This window comes from Carettochelys insculpta, chromosome 6 (assembly GCF_033958435.1).
Source record: "Carettochelys insculpta isolate YL-2023 chromosome 6, ASM3395843v1, whole genome shotgun sequence".
NCBI classification, from domain to species: Eukaryota; Metazoa; Chordata; order Testudines; family Carettochelyidae; genus Carettochelys; species Carettochelys insculpta.
In genome coordinates, this window is record NC_134142.1 from 10,030,680 (window position 1) to 10,049,240 (window position 18,561).

An 18,561-nucleotide genomic window follows, 5' to 3' on the forward strand; every position below is an offset into this window, starting at 1 on the left:
CAGCAGATACTTCCCTAGGCCGAAGGGACTGGACTGGACACCCCCCTCCCACCACTGACACTGCAGCCACCATCTTCCCGACCCCCCCGCGGGCAACTGACAAGAACGCGCACGCGCCCAACCGGCGGTTTTTTTTACCATTCAGCAGCGACCGTCCATAACCCCGCCCCCTCCCCCCAGCTATCTCCAATCCCGTTAGAGTCTGGGTGCGATTTTCCAAACGCCGCCTAATTCGGCCAATCGAGGTGCCCTTCGTACCCGAGGCAAAGCGACTCGTGCGTTGGCAGAGGCGGGGCTTATTTGCGGCCGGCGCGCGGCTACTGCCTCAGCTAATTGGGTGAAAGCGGGAAAGGGCTGACCAATGAGCGGCCAGGTCCGGCCGAACTCTGGGGAGGCCTGTTCAAAGGGCCGCCGGCGGGCGGGGCTGGAGAACGAGGTGAGGGCTCCTCGCGTGCCGGGAGTTGTTCGGCGCCTTGCGCTGTGCTCCTCCCTCGGCCCTCACAGGTCGGCGTGCGGGGGGAGCGTCGCTTGGCCACCTAGCGCCGCCTGGGCGGGGAGCTGCCACCCCCGCGGCCGCCTCAGCCGGGCCGGGGGATGTATGGGACGGGCCCGGACCGGTTACCCCCACCCCGTCCTGAGGCCCGAGGACGGAAACAGGGTTATACCCGGTCAGAGTCCGCTTTTCCGCAGCCTCTTTCCCGGCCTGAGCCCGTTACGTGTCCTCCCTTCCCGTTCTCTCCGTGCCTCCGGGGAAGGGGATCGGCTTATTACCCCCCCCCCCCCCGTGTCCCGCCTCAGCGCCGGTTAGACCTCCCCCCCCCCCCCGTGTCCCGCCTCAGCACCGGTTAGACCTCCCCTGCCCCTCCCCCCCCGTGTCCCGCCTCAGCGCCGGTTAGACCTCCCCTGCCCCTCCCCCCCCCGTGTCCCGCCTCAGCGCCGGTTAGACCTCCCCTGCCCCTCCGTGTCCCGCCTCAGCGCCGGTTAGACCTCCCCTGCCCCTCCCCCCCCCCCGTGTCCCGCCTCAGCGCCGGTTAGACCTCCCCTGCCCCTCCCCCCCCGTGTCCCGCCTCAGCGCCGGTTAGACCTCCCCTGCCCCCCGTGTCCCGCCTCAGCGCCGGTTAGACCTCCCCTGCCCCCCCCCCGTGTCCCGCCTCAGCGCCGGTTAGACCTTCCCTGCCCCTCCCCCCCCGTGTCCCGCCTCAGCGCCGGTTAGACCTCCCCTGCCCCTCCCCCCCCGTGTCCCGCCTCAGCGCCGGTTAGACCTCCCCTGCCCCTCCCCCCCGTGTCCCCGCCTCAGCCCCGATTAGTCGAGCCCCTCCCCAGGGTCCCGCCTCAGCCCTGGTTAGCCCGCCCCTTCCTAAAGCAGGGATTGCGGGGGACAGGGTTATCTTTCCTCCTGCTCTCCTTTTCTGAACTGTGAGAGGAGCGCAGGTCTCCCCTCTGTTCTGTGATAGCTCTCCCCAGTATTTCGTTGCATCCTTAGTGTTCTGGGTCCCTGACATGGGAAGCCAAGAAATGTGACACTCCCCACAGCTCCTACCCTGGGGGAATTGTGTCGCTGCTAAGAAGCTATAGTACCTCAGCTGTAAGGAATGTATATCTGCCATCCTGTTTGCTTCTCCCCCGCCCCAGTTACTATACATGCATGTCTAGTATTATGTGTACTTTGTGCGATTGCAATAGTGCAGGTGAAGTATGGTGCAGCACCACTCACCTCCATGCCTGGGTAATCCTTATAGTAATATCAGGGATCTTTGCTTCTTACACTATTCTGAGATTTTCATAGGGCTGCCACAACCCTTACTCTGTCCCAGATTGGTGCTGCCCTCCTTTGTGTAGTATCCACCTCCACGGCAAGCATGCCCACAGACACTTAAGTTTTTTATTAACTATGGGGCTTATGCCTGCCATGTTGCCTGACCATTTCAGGACACTGTTCTTGTTTCTGCCATGCATGAATATGGAGCCTTTGACATCTAGGGTAACAATTTGAATTGTTCCCTGTTTGGTAGTAGCCAGACTTGTTATTGAATGGCTGTTAGTGATCTATCATTTGAAATTTGTATAGTGTTCTCAGTCCAGTTCAGGTGGCAAACAATCATTATCCTAATTAGCAATAACTTTTTTCTCAATAGAGAAGTCAAGTATCAACTCAGCCTTGGAACTAAATTGCCCTTTCATCCCTAACGATAATCTCTCTAAAATGAGGTTGAGACAAAGACAGAACACAATGAGAGAGCATGCATAGCAGGTGCCAATGTTATATCTGTTCAGTGTGTAACACCAGAGGCAGAGAGATCCCATACTAGGGAGAATGAAGACTTTGCTCCACCCATTTAGTAGCTTGTTTCCTGCCACTTCCTTCAAAATTAGGCATGCTACGTGCAATTACATCTAACAAATTGTTTGCAGTTCTTCCGTTCACTAGCTAGAATGTAAAACACAATCATCTAATGAAATCAAAATAAAAAGAGTCAAGTAGCACTTTAAAGACTAATAAAATATTTTATTTTATTAGGTGATAGGCTTTAAAGTGCTACTTGACTGCTTTTTTCTTTTGATAAAATACAGACTTACACTGCTATCTCTCTGTCACTAACGAAATCAATATGGTGAAGATCATAAAATGAGCTAGCCAGTTTTATTCAGAGCTGTGTTGTCAGGTACCATGCCAAATTTCTAGATGCTAGCTAAGAGCTATAGATTTCCAAACATTCACTGCTTTACCCCTCTCTCATCAACATTTCATAACAGTTGATTCCTCCTATTAGCAATGCACTATTCTGAATCACCATTGAGTCCTCTCACTTCATAGACCATTTTAAAACTTGTTTGAAAAATAAGGCTAGCAAGAATTTTGATGCCCCCATCACTTTGAGGGGAAAAAAGTTCTCATTCCAGCATTAAAATGAGAGGCTATTTCTAATATCTGCATCTTGCATTATGATTGTGTAAATACTTCAGAGTAATAGGTATTTAGAAAGAGAACCTAATGTTTTTTGCTGTTTGAAACCTGAGTTTTTCACAACCATAGTGAATTATTTACATAGATAACTACAGACAAGTACAGGTTGGAACTCCCTGGTCTAGTACCCCCAGGACCTGAGTAGTCCCAAACAAGTGATTTTGCCAGTTATGGGGAGGTCAGGCCTCCAGGCTGGGAGGTGGGGGCACTAGCCTTCCCTGCCAGGTTCCCCACCTCAGCCACCAGGCTCTGCTGCCAGCAGCCCCGTGGGTCCTGCTTCCCCAGCTTCACTCCCTTGGACACACCTGGCTACCTCCATGGCCTCACAGTCTGTCAGCCTGCTGGACTGGTTCCACTCCCAGTCACCAGCAGCTGGAAATGGAACCACCCCCCAACCAAACCATCAGCAACCTCTGCAACTGAGGCTACCTATTCCAGTGGCTCCCTGGTCCAGCAATATCTGTGGTCCTATTGGACCCGAGAGTTACAATCTATATGCAAAATGTGGCACAATGGCTAATGTTCAGTAATGTTGCATTCTTACTGTTTTGAAACTAAATCTTTGAGCAAAATCAAAGTGGTCTTATAAGTAATGCAGCATATGAACAATGGTGACCTTTTACTACAGAAAAAGCTCATCTATTGTAGTGCACATGCAACATAGCAAATGTTGACAAACAATTTCTTATAGCAGTTACTCTTCTACTCAAATCTTGCACAATGCAAGAAAATGAGTTTGACTCATGTGATGAAGAGCCTATTCAAGATGATAAGACACCGCTTCAGATATCATGGTAAGATGAATATTTCTTAAGCAGAAAATCCTCTGTAATCAGATACCCTTGTAGTTGTTTCACTCAGCAATTTTTAACTTTGCAGAAATATCCCAAGTAACACATACAGGGATTGAAGAAAACTGATCTCAGTTTCCATGCTGCTTGCAACTAGATATCTGCAGTAAATGTGGACCTAAATGTTTCATAAAATCACACGGCTGAACAATGGTTAGTACATGTCCTAAAGAAACCTGCAGCATGCCACTGTCTTCCGTTGTATTTCAGAGATTTCATAGACATAGTAATGAAATCAAGCACTGGACATACTAGCAAGTATAGCTACGTAACTGCCATGTCTCTCTGCAACCTGAACATATTAGTCCAGACTCTGTTTAAAAAAGTGAATGACTAAAATCCATTTACTGTAGTTTCCAAGTAACTTAATTGTAAATCATTTCTGACACACTATGAAGATATAGGTTAAGATTTAATCCATAGCTCTCTGGATGGAAGCAACATGGAATTTAATCAGGTAGTAAAATGGTTTGGAATGAAGTATTGATTTTAATGTACACTTTAGAAGTGTTAGAACTTCTTTACTCTGTGTGTGTGTGTGTGTGCGTGCACTTTTATGTACCTCTCCTCACTTAAATATGATAGTAACAGAAAAAGCCGTGTTGGTCTATATACTATCAAAACAAAAAAGCAGTCAAGTAGCACTTTAAAGACTAACAAAAGAATTTGTTAGGTGAGCTTTCGTGGGACAGACCCACTTCTTCAGACCATAGCCATACCAGAACAAACTCAATATTTAAGACACAGAGAACCAAAAACAGTAATCAAGGTGGACAAATCCAGAAAAAAAAATTATCAAGGTGAGCAAATCAGAGAGTAGAGGGGCAGAAGTGGGGTGGAGTCAAGAATTAGATAATGACTTAAGAGTTTGCTTGTTACTGAAGAAGAGTTTTCACAACACTCTTAAAAGAGAGGCTGCTGAACTCTCTTTTATATTCAAATTCTACACATTAACACATGGTTTGAACTGGTATGGGAATTTTCTGGGTCACTGTAGGGGCTCATTTGCATACTTGGCTTAATCTAATTCTTGACACCCCCCACCTTTTGCCCCTCTACTCTCTGATTTGCTCACCTTGATTTTTTTTTTTCTGATTTGTCCACCTTGATTACTGTTTTTGGTTCTCTGTGCCTTAAATATTGAGTCTGTTCTGGTATGGCTATAGTTTGAAGAAGTGGATCTGTCCCATAAAAACTCACCTAATAAATTATTTTGTTAAAGTGCCACTTGACTGCTTTTTGGTTTAAATATGATAGATGTGATCAGAAATGTATTTTAGTAGTGTGGACATGTGTTTACTGATCAGAGAATCACTACATATTTTTCTGGCTGTAATTCTTGTGATTCAAAGTGAACTACTGGTGAATAACTTTTCCACAACCCCACTGAAAAAGTGGCTGTTTAGTACTGAAAACATTAATTGGAGTTGTAGTTTTAGTTTATATTATGCATTTTGTTTTGATAGGTTAGCTCTGTCATCTGTCTATTGTTCCCAGTTCCTGGGAGTATGTTCTCTACCAGGTAAGTAGCACTAGTATTAGAAGTTTGGTAGAAAGCATGTTTTAAAACTGGGAGGAAAATGTGCTGTTTCCGAAGGGCTCAAAGCCCATATTTGCTTAGTGGAGTGATATGTATGCCCTCTGAGCACACAATATTGAAAGGAATGGAGCTATCAGATTCCTTGGTTTGATGCTCAAGACTGTTATGCCTAATCCAGAAGAAGTGATGAAAGGTAACTGCTGATAAACTAGTGTGCTTTCCAAATTGATCATAAATAGTAATGCAAGCCTGTGAAATGGCACTAATCTGGCAAAGTTACATTTTTCTACTAAAAGAAATGGCCAACTAAAAATCATCTAGAATTCTACAATGTTACATTATAGCAGTGTAAGATATTAGTAAAGTATTTTACTTGTTTTTAATCACTAGTTTTCTTTATTGCCTGTATTTCTCCCAGCTTGAAATCAGTTATTGTCTTGTTCTCATGCACTTGCATTCTGCTGTAATGTTTGGGTTGCAAATGTCAAAATAAAGGTGTTTAATTCCAAACAGAAGTGCATGAACACTGTAAATACATCTGTCTAAATCTGTCCAAAATGTTGGTCTTTAAACTGTGTCCCTTCTTAGCGCACATCTGTTCTTTAAACACTGCCAGCCTCTACCTGCTGCACAAAATTTCACCTGTTAGAGGCCAGCAGATATAGTTTCTTACTTGAAAGAACCCAACGCCTCATCTTCAGAAAGGAACAAATGTCTCCCAGACGGTGCCTATTCTTAAGGTCATGAGGGTGGCTTTATAGTTAGTAGACCTAGGGGAGAGAAATGGTTTCAGCAAGCAGTAGGTGGCATACACAATTTAGCCACACACATTTGCCTTATATGCTATATAGCACAATCCATGCATTTGTCAGGCATTTCAGGAGAAGCCATGCCATTTTCTGTCCTGATAACTCTCACTGTTGGGTATATTCATGATGTTAAAAACACTTCTATAGCTCTTATTTGTGGGAGAAAGTGGGAGAAAATAAGGTAATGATGGCACTCCTAGAAGCCAGGTAGGGTGGAGAGTATAATAATCATTTTATGCCAGAACTTGTGTGGGGAGGGAGGGAACCCTATAACTATCCCATTTCTTGCTGATCTTTTGCCAGCGTCAGTTAATCACGGCCAAAGCATGCTCTGGCTTGAGTCCCCCCTCTGCCCCTGACAGGTTGAAATACTAGGGCTGTTGATTAATTGCAGTTAACTCATGTGATCAACTCAAAATATTAATCAAAATTTATTGTAGTTTTATTTGCACCGCAAAACAATAGAATACCAGTTGAAATTTATTAAATATTTTGGATGTTTTTTCACAGTTTCAGTTACACCACAGAATATAATGCATACAATGCTCACTTTATGGTTTGCATATGACAAATATTTGAACTGCAAAAATGAATTATTTTTTATTTAATTCATACAAATAGTCTAGTGCAATTTCTCTATCATAAAAGTGAAACTTGCAAACACAGACTTTGTTTTTGAGTGCAGTTATGTAACAAAGCAAACCTTTAGCGTCTACAGATCCATTCAATCCTATTTCTTGTTCAGCCAATTACAAAGAGAAGAGACTTATTTACATTTGCAGCAGATAGGGCTGACCACTTTTTATATATAGTATTACCAGAAGGTGGAAACAGGTGTTTGCATGGCACTTTTTAAGTAAGCATTGCCAGGTAAACACGTCAGACATTTTTAATGCCCCCTTGTGCTTCAGCCACCATTCCAGAGGACATGCTTCCATGCTGATGCTCATTCAAAATTATGCATTAATTAAATTTGTAACTCAGCTCCTTGGGAGGCCATTGTATGTCTCCTGTTCTGTTTATTACCCACATTCTGTCATGCGTTTCAGAGCAGTCTTGGATGATGAACAAGCATATTGGTCATTTTAAGAAGACTTTCACTGCAGATTTGACAAAATGTAAAGAAGATACCAATAAGAGATTTCTAAAGATAGCTATAGCACTTGACCCCAGATTTAAGAATCTAAAGTGCCACGCCAAATCTGAAGGATAAGGTGTGTGGAACATGCTTTCAGAAGTCTTAAAAGAGTGACACCGTTGTGAAAACTACAGAATCTGAACCACCAAAAAAGGAAATCAACTTTTGCTGGTGGCAACTGACTCAGCTGATGAAATTGAGCATGCATTGGCCTGCATGGCTTGGGATTATCATCAAGCAGAACCCATTAGCAGTACAGAAGCATGTCCTTTGGAATGGTGGTTATCATGAAGGAACTTACGAATCATTAGAGCATCTGGCACGTCAATATTTTGTGATGCTGGCTATAACAATGCCATGAAATTGCCTATCTTTACTTTCAGGTGACATTGTAAACAAGAAGCAGGCAGCGTTATTTCCTACAAATATAAACAATTTTGTTTGTCTGAGTAAACAATAAGTAGTCCTGAGTCGACCTGTAGGCACTGAAGTTTTACACTGTTATTTTTTAATGCAATTCATTTTTGTACGTAATTCTACATTTTGTAATTTCAACTAGCATGATAAAATTATTCTACAATACTTATATTAAATGAACTAAATACTAATTTTCTTTACAGTGCAATTATTTGTAATAAAAAATAGAGCACGGTATCCTTTGTAATTGAAATCCGTTTATTTGAAAATGTAGACCACATCTACCCCTGTTTAAAATGAATTCCATTATTGTTTAACAGTGCAATTAATCATGATTAATTTTAATCACTTGACAGCCTTATTAAAAACCAAATTTTAGTTAGAGGTATTACCATATTAAACATGATGATTCTGTCTGCAGATCCTGCCCAATTATTCTATTTGCAAAAGTGAACTGGTTTTATTTTTTTTTCCCCCAAATGTTTCTGTTCCATACAACTCACCTCTTCATATTTTATTTTAGGTTGTAGGTTCAAGGATGTTAAAAGAAATCTTCAGAATGATATAGGTAAGTTTATGTAAAAGCTAAACACTTGCAAACATACTCACTCTTGATTTACATATAATACATACCACTATGCTAATTTAGAATTTTTTTTCATATTGTAAATAAGCACTTTTGATGCACAGGGCAAATTGAGCATAAATTTGCTATTTTAGTCACTGGAATCTTGACTGAAGATTTTACTGCATAATATCTAACTAGCAAATCTGTGTTTATATATACCATGAGTATCAGCTCAGAAATTATACCATCATAGTGACACATGCAAGTGATTAAAATGTACCATCTGCAGTATTGTTCAGTGTTTCTCTTTTCCAGTATACGTTAGAACACACAAGCATTTTCTTTTACTAGGTGAAAAGTTTCTCAGTGGGTACTGATTTGATAGATTTACCAGGCTTCTGTAGAGCTCAGTGTGCTCAGGGAAATGTGAAGCTGTGGGCAATATTAAATGTATGGAGACAGTTTTACAAGAAAACAACATCACCTCTTACATGGGTTCACTACCAGCTGAGTGTACTCACTGCTGAGCATATGCAGTCTCTGTCCGAAGGCAGTTGTCTTTAGCTTTTACCTCTACCATACGGAAGCTCTGATGATTACAATATAGGCCAGCCAACTTCCCAAGAAGAGCTAGTTCAAAGCTTAAGCACAAATACTTCTAAATCTTTATTGCAATACCTTGTCAACTTCAGAATCCCCTCAATGAGCATAAACAGTGTTCATGGGTAACCCTACAGCTGTGTCTATACTAGAGAGTTTTGTCAACGGAAGGGGCCTTCTCTCAACATAACTCAGGGAGCATCTACACCTTTAAAGCATTGTCAACAGAGTGCTGCATTTGCCTCAACAGTATTATGCCTCCAAAATGTGAGTGGTAACAATCTGTCAGAGTATTGTTGACAGAAGTACAGCGTGGACACTTCTGTCAACAGAGAGGGCTTCCAGTTGCCAGGCAGCCCTCTTTGCAGAGCTGCCATTCTGCTTTCTGGCACCAAAGGGCAATGCAGTCTGGCAATTATGTCGACAGTTGTGTAGAAGCAATCTGTTAACAGAGGTTCTGTCGAGATTTCCCTCGACAGTAACTTCTGTTAACAGATGCTTCCAGTGTAGACATAACCTACCAGTGTATCAGCTTCACACAGGTAAACCATACTAGAACCCATATGTTACCTGACCAGCTGTTGTGCTAAACATGGCACCTCCATTCGTTTAATGCTGCAATAGTTAATGTGATTCCCCAGTCTTTTGTTCTAACACACCTATGCTGTCTAACGCAGACATATATTGTATCAGTAAAAGTCCTCTCCTGACTCTTCAAAGGAGACCAGAAGTGAGACCAGTCTAATGCTGAGACTTTTTAGTTTTGGCTGATTCTTACATTAATTCCTGAAACTGAATTAATTAAGATCTACTTTGGCAAAACAGCTAAACTTGATCGGCTTTATTTGCAAGTGTTTTGGTTTGTTGGCAGAAGAATTGAAGAGGCATGGGACAGAGGATATATTTGTGCTCTGCACCAGAGGAGAACTCTCAAAATATCGGGTGCCAAACTTACTAGACTCCTACCAGCAGCATGGTATTCTTGTACACCACCATCCTATTCCAGATGGAGACACTCCAGACATTGCTACCTGCTTGACCATTCTGGAAGAACTAAGGGGCTGTTTGGAAAGCAACCGGAAAACATTAATACAGTAAGTTCCTATTTCCTTCCTATCTCTGTAATGCATTTATCAACTTCTCTCCAGATAGGGGAACAATCAACATTTTAATATACAAGAAACAGTCAAGACGGGTAGCTGGTTTCCTTTACGGTTAAGTCAAACTGTGTGAGATACCCTCCCTTTCGCTGCCTTCTCCTGGCACACACTTATTGCTGCCTCCATTTCCTTTCCCTTCCCCATTCAGTGAGGTAATATTAAGCCTTCTAAAGCTGGACACAGCTGTCAGAGTGACGTACCTTCAAGCTTTGGGAACCACTAATGGCTACTAATAAATGAGTCTACATAGGGATATTATGGTGTATTTTTCTGATCCATTGAGAAATGGACTTACGGCAGGCATGTTTTGACCCCTAGAGGTAGGATGAGCTATTTCCAGTGGATGCAGTTTTTCTTCTTTTCCACTGGGCACCAGAGAAGCAAAAGGCAGATAATATATCAAAATGATCCTTTCTGTGAATCTAGAACACAACTCTTTGTCAGGGTGGATTTCCACAGGTTTTACCAAATGAATTTTCATAAAATTAATGTCCCAAGCCCAAACTGTTAGCCTTGTTTCCTTAGATTATGGGAGACAAGTGGTATTATGGTCAAGGTGTTCTTGAATTCTTTTCCACTGATCTCGCAAAAGATGGAAGTAACATACAGCCATCTTGATCTCACCCATTTGATTCTGCAAAGATCACCAACCACAATGAGGCCGCAGATCTAATTTGGGACTTCAGGTGCTAGTGCGCTATTTAAAACAAGTCATTCTTTTCTTTCAGCTGTTACGGGGGACTTGGACGCTCATGTCTCAGTAAGCATCTTTTCCCTTCTCCCCGCATCATTGCTTAATTGTGATACTATTTAGCCAGGTCCTTTTCAGATAATAGGCACCAAACTAATGCATATTTGAGTTCTAACAGACTAAAATGCATTATGAACTAGCAGTTTCTGAGGTGAAAATGGTATCTGGTGCCTTTGCACAGTGGAGACCTAATGGAGACATGTATGGAAAATAGTAGTTTTAATAGCCTGCTAAAATAAGAATGATTATAGTGTGACGGGCCTCAGTCACTACATTTATTGGCAGAAATATGGGCAAGAGAACACAGCAGGACTGACCAGGCATCCACTGAAATAAGCAGAGCTGGATCAAGCCAATTTATTTGTGGTTTATGGTACTGAACAAGTGAGAAATTGTTACCTAGTCACTTGTTAAAGAATAAAAGAAAGCCAGTGAACAATGTACCATAACACTAATGTGGATGCCAACAGCCCCTGGCAGAGGTGCCAAAAGTGGCATGCATGCAGATTTTCATCAGTAGATGAGGCAGGAGCTCAGCCCCCTCTCCGTACCCCATGCAGCTGGGAGCTTGCTCAAAGCCAGGCTGCCTATGGATTAACAAAACACCAGCTAATGCTACCAACTACCACCTAAATGGTAAAGATCTGCAGCTTAGTTCATTAATGAAGCTGTTGTATAGGACTACTTGTGACTTTAGAAAGTATCACCAGCACTTGGACAGTACATAGAGGTCAAAAGGTCAAATTTTGGCACTCTGCCTTGGAAAGATTGTTGACCGCTGCTCTAATATGTTCACAAATATATGGAAGTGTGGAGAGATTTCTTGTCTGACTGGTAAGGGAAACAAACCAAACCTTGCCTCTATCTCCTTTTGCATACTGACACTGACTTGCCTCTATTCCTGCCAGAGTGGGGACTGCACTCTGCTCTCAGAGCTGGCTGAGCTCTCTGCATTACCCTCAATGAGGGGGAAGCAGAAGAGACAAATCTCATTTTGCTGCTTTTATTTCCTCCCCTTAGTTCTCTCCCTGAAGCTTGAGGGAGGCCAAAAGCTGCAAACACTCCAGAAGAAGAGCAGATCTGAGACAATCTCCCAAAATGCAAATATAGCCCTCAAGGTGTTAGGGGCCAGATTTCAACTTAGTTTCAAAACTTAAACATTCCCTCCAAAAAACTCCTGCAGCCAGGACACAGGCAGAGCTGCTGGTGATGCAGAGCAAGTTGAGCCAAATTTCCTGCTGATTCTGCCCCCACCTGCCACCTAGCTGAAGTATCCATTGTTGCAGATCTATGGACCTTCGTGTGGTGAAGAAATTCCAGTTCTGAACTGGCCATGAGACTCTGGTGATTGTCTAAGCACAAACCGGTGATTAAAAGCTTTACTAGATACAGAAATGACAGAATGCATATTTATGCAGCTCTTTTCCTTACAGTAGCTGCATGTCTTCTGCTTCAATTATGTGATGCAATTGAACCCCAAGAGGCAATAGAGAGTCTTCGCAACTTAAGAGGATCTGGGGCAATACAGACAATAAAGGTAATGAGGCTATAGGTGCGGAGGGAATACTAAAATGAAGACTGCCCCTTTGTACTAGCATTTCCCTTCAGGAAGGGATGGCTTTGCCTTTCAAAGAGTCAAAGCAGGTCTCTAGTAACTCATCCCCTTACTGTCTTTGTTGGATTTGAGAGCTTTTAAACACATCCTATCAGACCAGTTCAACCAGTCTGTCCACACCAGAGCTTCATATCTTTCCTCCTTTATTAATAGCCTTCTGTCCACCACCTTCACAGGCTCTGTTCTTTACCTCTCTCCTGTTGCACCACCTCCCCCAATTAGGTCTTATCCTAACCGCTAGAGACTTGCATAAACTACAAACTATTTAATATTCTAAATTCTGCATGTTGGTCACATTCACCACTTTTGCTTGGAAGCAGTTTGTTAAAGTATGCAGTTCTTATTCTGAACGTGCTTGTACATTTTTCAGCAGTACAACTATCTCCATGACTTTAGAGAGAACGTGGCTGCACATCTGTCAACAAAAGATGCATTATTAAGATCAGTATCACGATAAACTAACATGGGCATTACAGTATTTGCTTTGTGTACACGCAACAATTTGAGTACAAGTTCTGCATAAAGACATCTTGCACCTATATGAACTTTAATGCTTCATTAGTCACTGCTTCTAAGTATTACCCTAACATTCACTCCCTCTACTGTGAAGATACAAAACTGATGCCAGAAAGGGCCTTGTGAGCTATAGTAACATGTAGCATTACTAAGTTCCATGGAATAATTTCTAAATTCACCCTCTACAAGTATTTCCACCTATAAGGGAAGAAATGCTTATGCTGGTGTCCCCTTCATTTCTAATGAACTTGTTTTTAATACAATAACTTCAAGTTCACTGCTGATACATTAATTCCCTTCAGATATGTCCTTACCAGTATACAAGTCTTGCAACACTGAACTACCATTATGGCTTTTTCTATATGTCATGTTTTATGTATTTACTCAACTGAAAGTATTGTAGTGGATGTCAGAAAAGAAATAAAATGAGTGCATTATATTTGTGCTTTTTTTCTTGTCCTTGGTGGTAAAGGTGTTACTGGCATGGGAAGGAAAGTTTGAAAGGGGAATAAAAAGATTGGATAATAGTGGCAGCTGAGGTTTGAGAGCTAAGGTTACTGTGGGCCAGAAGAGATCACTTCCTACTCTTCTGTTGTGAAGGATTTTGGAAATTCTCCAGAGGTGTAGTCTAGTACTTTCCACAAGCCCTTCATTACTGTACTTTGATAGTATATGCTTGTGTGGGGCAGTCTGATTCAGTACTAAACAAATGGGTCACTACTGTAGTTAAAGTCAGTGAAGTGATCCATAGAGTAAAGAAATACTTTGCCCTCATGCTGAGGGTCCCAACTGAACTCATCTGCTCTGAGTTCTGTGTCCTGTAATTCAAATGAGAAAATAAGGCCTTAATGCTACTTGTTAAGGGACGTAGGAGGGGAAATGCCCAGCAGAGCCTGGCAGTCGTGCGGCACCTGGGAGTCCTGCAAAATCAAAAGAAGTGCTGGTGAAAGGGGGATTAATAGGGGAAATGCACAGCAGCAGCATGGCACAGGGAGGGGTCATGGAAAATGAGAAGAAATGCTGGTTGGAAATGGACATGCAGGGCGGAACCTACCCCCGCAGAGCCTGCAAACTGCACTGTGCGCAGAGGAACAGGGCACCCACCGACTGCTGCAGGCCAATGTAAAGGGGCAGGAAGCAGTTAAAAAAAAATTCCCATGCTTCTGCAGGTTGCCAAAGACGACATCACCCTACTAAAACTAACATATGAAGAAAGACCAAAAGCCTGGACAATTTGCTAAAATGCTGTGTGGTTCCGTGACACCAGATCGCTATCTTGTTGCCTGGTGTGGCAAGGTGTTACTGTGGAAGCTGCAACAAGTCAGGCCTGCCCAAGAACCTTATGAAAAAAATACAAGAGTGCCTGGATGAGGCTTTTGAGGAGATCTCCAAAAAGAAGTGCTCCAGCCCAAGAAACACTAACATGCTGTTCTGAGGGGCACAGAAGCACAGCTAGCAAACCTGTACCTATGCAAAACCCTACAGCTATACCCACCCCCACCCTGCTTCTAGTATGCAGAATAAAGACTCACCTGAAATGCTTGCTTGAGAGGGCTCAGAGACCAGCATGGAGGGGATCGGTTCCAGGTCTATGATGAAGAGCTCCAGGCTGTCCAGAACAACTTCCACTGTCCCCTGCTCATTGCTCCCTTCCTCCTCTCCATTGCCCTCTTCCTCCAGGCCATGCTGCTCCTCCGTGCTTATCCTGGAATCCATACCAGGGCCTCCACAAGTATTGTAATTTAGTTTGGATCCCATGGTGGGGTTGCTCCCCATAAGCATGTGGAGCTGTTGTGAATAGCAGCAGGTCTGTGGAGCTGCCCGACTGCTAGTTGGCTTCCTGGACTTTTTGATAGGCCCGACGGAGTTCTTTAACCTTCACCCAGCACTGCTGAGAGTCCCGGGAATAACCTCGGGCAGCCATAGATGGCTGCGTTTCTTTTGGCCACCTGAAGTCTTTTGGTCACTGATTGTCTCCCCAAATGGCAATGAGATCCAGAATCTCCTGGTGAGTCCAAGCTGGGGCTCTCTTGCAAGCCTGAGAAGTGCTAGTGAGATAATTAGCAGAGTGCTCATGATTGCAGTACAGGGCTATCAATAACTGCTACCGATGTGGTGTGATGCAATGGGCCAAGGGATTTTTTCATTATGGATGGCCTTTTTATTTGCAGGACTGGACCGCTAAATTCCAATGCAATTTCAATCCAAACTTTGCAGGCTTACTTTGACCTTCTTCCTGCACACCTGACAGCAGTGCACAATGAAGCAGCCACACTTGGAGGGTCACCACATAGCTTTGCGCGATACATACGGGACACTTCCGGAGGCTAACGTTCAAATTAAGGACATGCTGCTTCCACACTAGCTTTGATTTGAGATTTTTGAATTCAAGACAGATGCTATATGTCCTCCATAATATCGATATTCTGTAATCGGCATTGTGGCTCAATAAATTAACAGTACTACATGTAAAGGCAGTCATATTTTAATATTGAGCTAAAGCCTTGAAATTCCAATTTATCTCGTAGATGCATCAAACTTGGATTTGTACCAGCATGATGAACTAGGACTGAGATCGGAGCTTCCTGCTGGGTTCTTCTGTATTGCTTAATATTAGCAAAATTCTGCAAACCAAACTCTGACCCCAATTGTACCTATACAACCCCATGGCCAACTAATGGAAGTAACAAGCATGGAGGTGGACATAATTTGTCCTGTAGAAGCTTTAACTAGCAAGAGTAAGGGGTGATACAAAAGATACTAATGGCAAAGTGAGTAATTCTAATAAGGCAATCAGTCAAATAATGGAGACACCTTCCTCTTCCCCCTTGTTTTAAAATAATTGTGTGAGATACACCTGCACGTAAGTTTAACACATGCTTCAAATGGAACTCAGCCTACTCTAGATCCCAATTCCTGACATTTTTCATGAGTTAAGATACAATTCCCAGGGAACTAGTCACATGCCTAAATGCAAAGTACAGGTGGGAAAGGCTGTATAGTCAGGGTGCTAAATAATGGTCAGTTAGAAATACATGGACAGTAATTTTGTTCAGAGAAGAAACTCAAATTTTGCTCCTTAATCCTTTGCGTGTGCAAAAGATTCTGACCATATTTGCCTCCGTAAGAACTATTAAAAATTACATTCAACAAGAAATAAATGTTTTCTGTTAAAGTTTTCACTAGCCGAATCCAATCCACAACTTCTCATGACACAGAAGTCTGACCCTATTTCTTCTTTATAGTCTTCTAAAGTTTCAGAGAACATTCTCCGAGTAACCTAGACACTTCATTTCATTTACTTTTCCAGGAGAACCACATTGAGGCTACGTCTACACCAGCCCAAATCTTTGAAATGGCCATGCAAATAGCCATTTCGAAGATTACTAATGAGGCGCTGAAATGCATATTCAATGCCTCATTAGCATGCCGCCAGCTGCAGCTCTTTGAAATTGCTGCTTTTCGCTGCTGTGCAGCGGATAGGAATAAGGGGATAAACTCAGCAGACAGTGTAGTGTTGTAGTGTAGACACAGCCTGAATGACACATTCAAACCAAAGTTTTGGCTGCAAGTTCATCCTTGGAAAGTTCAGAGTTTGATATGATTTCAAGCCTTCCTAGTCAACATTATGCAAATTCAAGATGATCTGTGCCCCTACTTCTAATTTAGATTATTAAAGACTTACATGGTTTAGGCCTGGCTGGGCAACACCTTTAGCACTCCAAAAATTTGTAAAGTGGTAAAAGGCCACACTTCTCTATTACATTAATGGAGGAGATGTGGAGTGTGGGCACAGGAATGAGCACCTGGCACATAATGGGTTGCAGGAGAGATTTCTGATGTGGGGCAAGAATGTGGTAGGGCAACAGGGTCTGGGAGGGGTTCTGACCTGGGTCAGTGGGTTGGGGTGCGGAGGAGAGTGCCAGGTGCAGGCTCTGGCCTTGGCTGGTAAGTACTTGCTATAGGCAGCTCCAAGCCAGGCGCTCATGCAGGCTGCCTCCATGCTATCATGGCCCCATGCTGCTCAAAGCTACCAGCTGCTGGGGCGTAGTCTCTACCCATTGAGGGAAGAAAAGCAGCAGATCTCTGCATGCTGCCTGTGCCTGCAAGCACCACCCTGGCCAGAAACCATCTAACAGGAGTTGAGGATGGTACCGGAGGCAGGAGCTGTGCTCAGAGACCCACTGCCCACCTCTCACAAGATGCACACTAAATTATGCTTGGTAGCAGCAGCTAGCCATTTCAGGAACAGCATGGCCAGGGCTGCAGCAGGAACACAGACTTCCTGAGCGCCCCACTGGGCTGCAGCACATTTTCCTCTGGCCCCAGCCCAGATCCAGACTATAGGACTTATTTTGCCAGCCCAGGTTTAATTTGGAGCTGACAGACTCGCACTAGACACACTTTAACACAAAGATCAGAAAAATTCAGTACTCCAACTTTTGAATAGTTAAGAGTTGGTGGCAGAACACTTATTGAAGGTATCTCAGTACTAGATTTCATGGTCTGTTAGACAGTTAACCTTTAAGGTACAATGCAAAAAAGTATCACCACAATTTCGTGAGATACTTTGGGAAACCTTTTTAAAAGAGAAACTGTCAAGCCACAAAACGCCATTGAAAGCCATGGCAGCTGGAACTCCATAAAAAATATTAATTTTTATATACTGCTGTGAGATGCAGCTCTTTCCTTGCACCTCAACAGCTTGTCAAATTCATTTTTTCAACTACTGTACTCAAGGGGTGGTGAGAGAAACAAGGAAGCTAGCTTTAGTCCTTTTTTGAAGAGTGCTGTCTATGGTCCTGAGAGCGTATATAATTTAAAGCTCCAATTTCAAATAGTGATTCTGGGGAAAAGACTATACAAATTAGTCACCCTGTCATTAGAATGGCTCAATGGAATTCACAATTATGTACAGTTTACAGTATATTATTCCTTATGAAAATAGACTTAAAAAAAAAAAAACTACAGCTATTTATACCTCCTGGAGGACAAAAATGTATATGCAACAAAATCATGACATTTGATAAAGACACTTCAATTTAAGAAGCTCCTTGATTTTCATTTCATGGATTTATCTATTCTGTCAGTTCTCTCCTTTGATGCGGCTAAAGCAAAAATCATTAACCACGCTGAAAACCATATAAGAGCATCCGGATTCTTTTATTCCAGAACTAAGGGCCAATATTCATCATGAACTGCCTGCACTGACTCTGAAAATTTGGTGCATATCAGGATAGTCAAATACCAATCAATATAAACATATTTTACTATAACCACAGGCACTAGCCAAACCACCACAAAGTTCTGCCTCCTTCCTTAAATTACTTTAAGTGGGAAACATTTTTAAACTTCTGAAGCTAAAATGAACAGTAGCTTATAGCAAAAGGAATTACAATGCAATTCTGTCCATGCACATCTACTTCCACTCTTCTCCCTCTCACTAAAAATTATTTAACACACAGACCAACTGAAAGTATAGGAAATGTGCATCTTAAGTTTAAGTAGCTCTTTTCCAGATATAGCCCATCTCATTATGAAAGGTAATAATAATCCTACTGTCTATTATGAATTAAGCATTAAGTAGAGCACGTAAATTCTTACTTTTTAAAAAAAGGAGGCACTGGAAAA

General features: G+C 42.8%; 1 protein-coding gene across 2 annotated transcripts; it reads left to right on the top strand.

Annotated features, from left to right (window-relative positions):
- The first annotated feature begins 358 nt into the window (after nt 1–358).
- On the top strand, nt 359–18,430 carry CDKN3 (cyclin dependent kinase inhibitor 3). Of its 2 annotated transcripts, XM_074996228.1 has the most exons (8): nt 359–436; nt 3,657–3,759; nt 5,283–5,338; nt 8,244–8,288; nt 9,760–9,982; nt 10,777–10,808; nt 12,233–12,336; nt 12,785–18,430. In XM_074996228.1, exons 2-8 carry the CDS (start codon nt 3,686–3,688, stop codon nt 12,869–12,871), a joined length of 621 nt encoding a protein of 206 aa, XP_074852329.1. In that variant the 5' UTR covers nt 359–436; nt 3,657–3,685; the 3' UTR covers nt 12,872–18,430. The 2 variants fall into 2 exon arrangements, 1 of the variants encoding a protein (XP_074852329.1); XR_012645876.1 differs by lacking the exons at nt 359–436; nt 3,657–3,759; nt 12,233–12,336; nt 12,785–18,430 and adding an exon at nt 3,843–3,969 and having other exon boundaries at nt 8,244–12,226.
- The last annotated feature ends 131 nt before the right edge of the window (nt 18,431–18,561 follow it).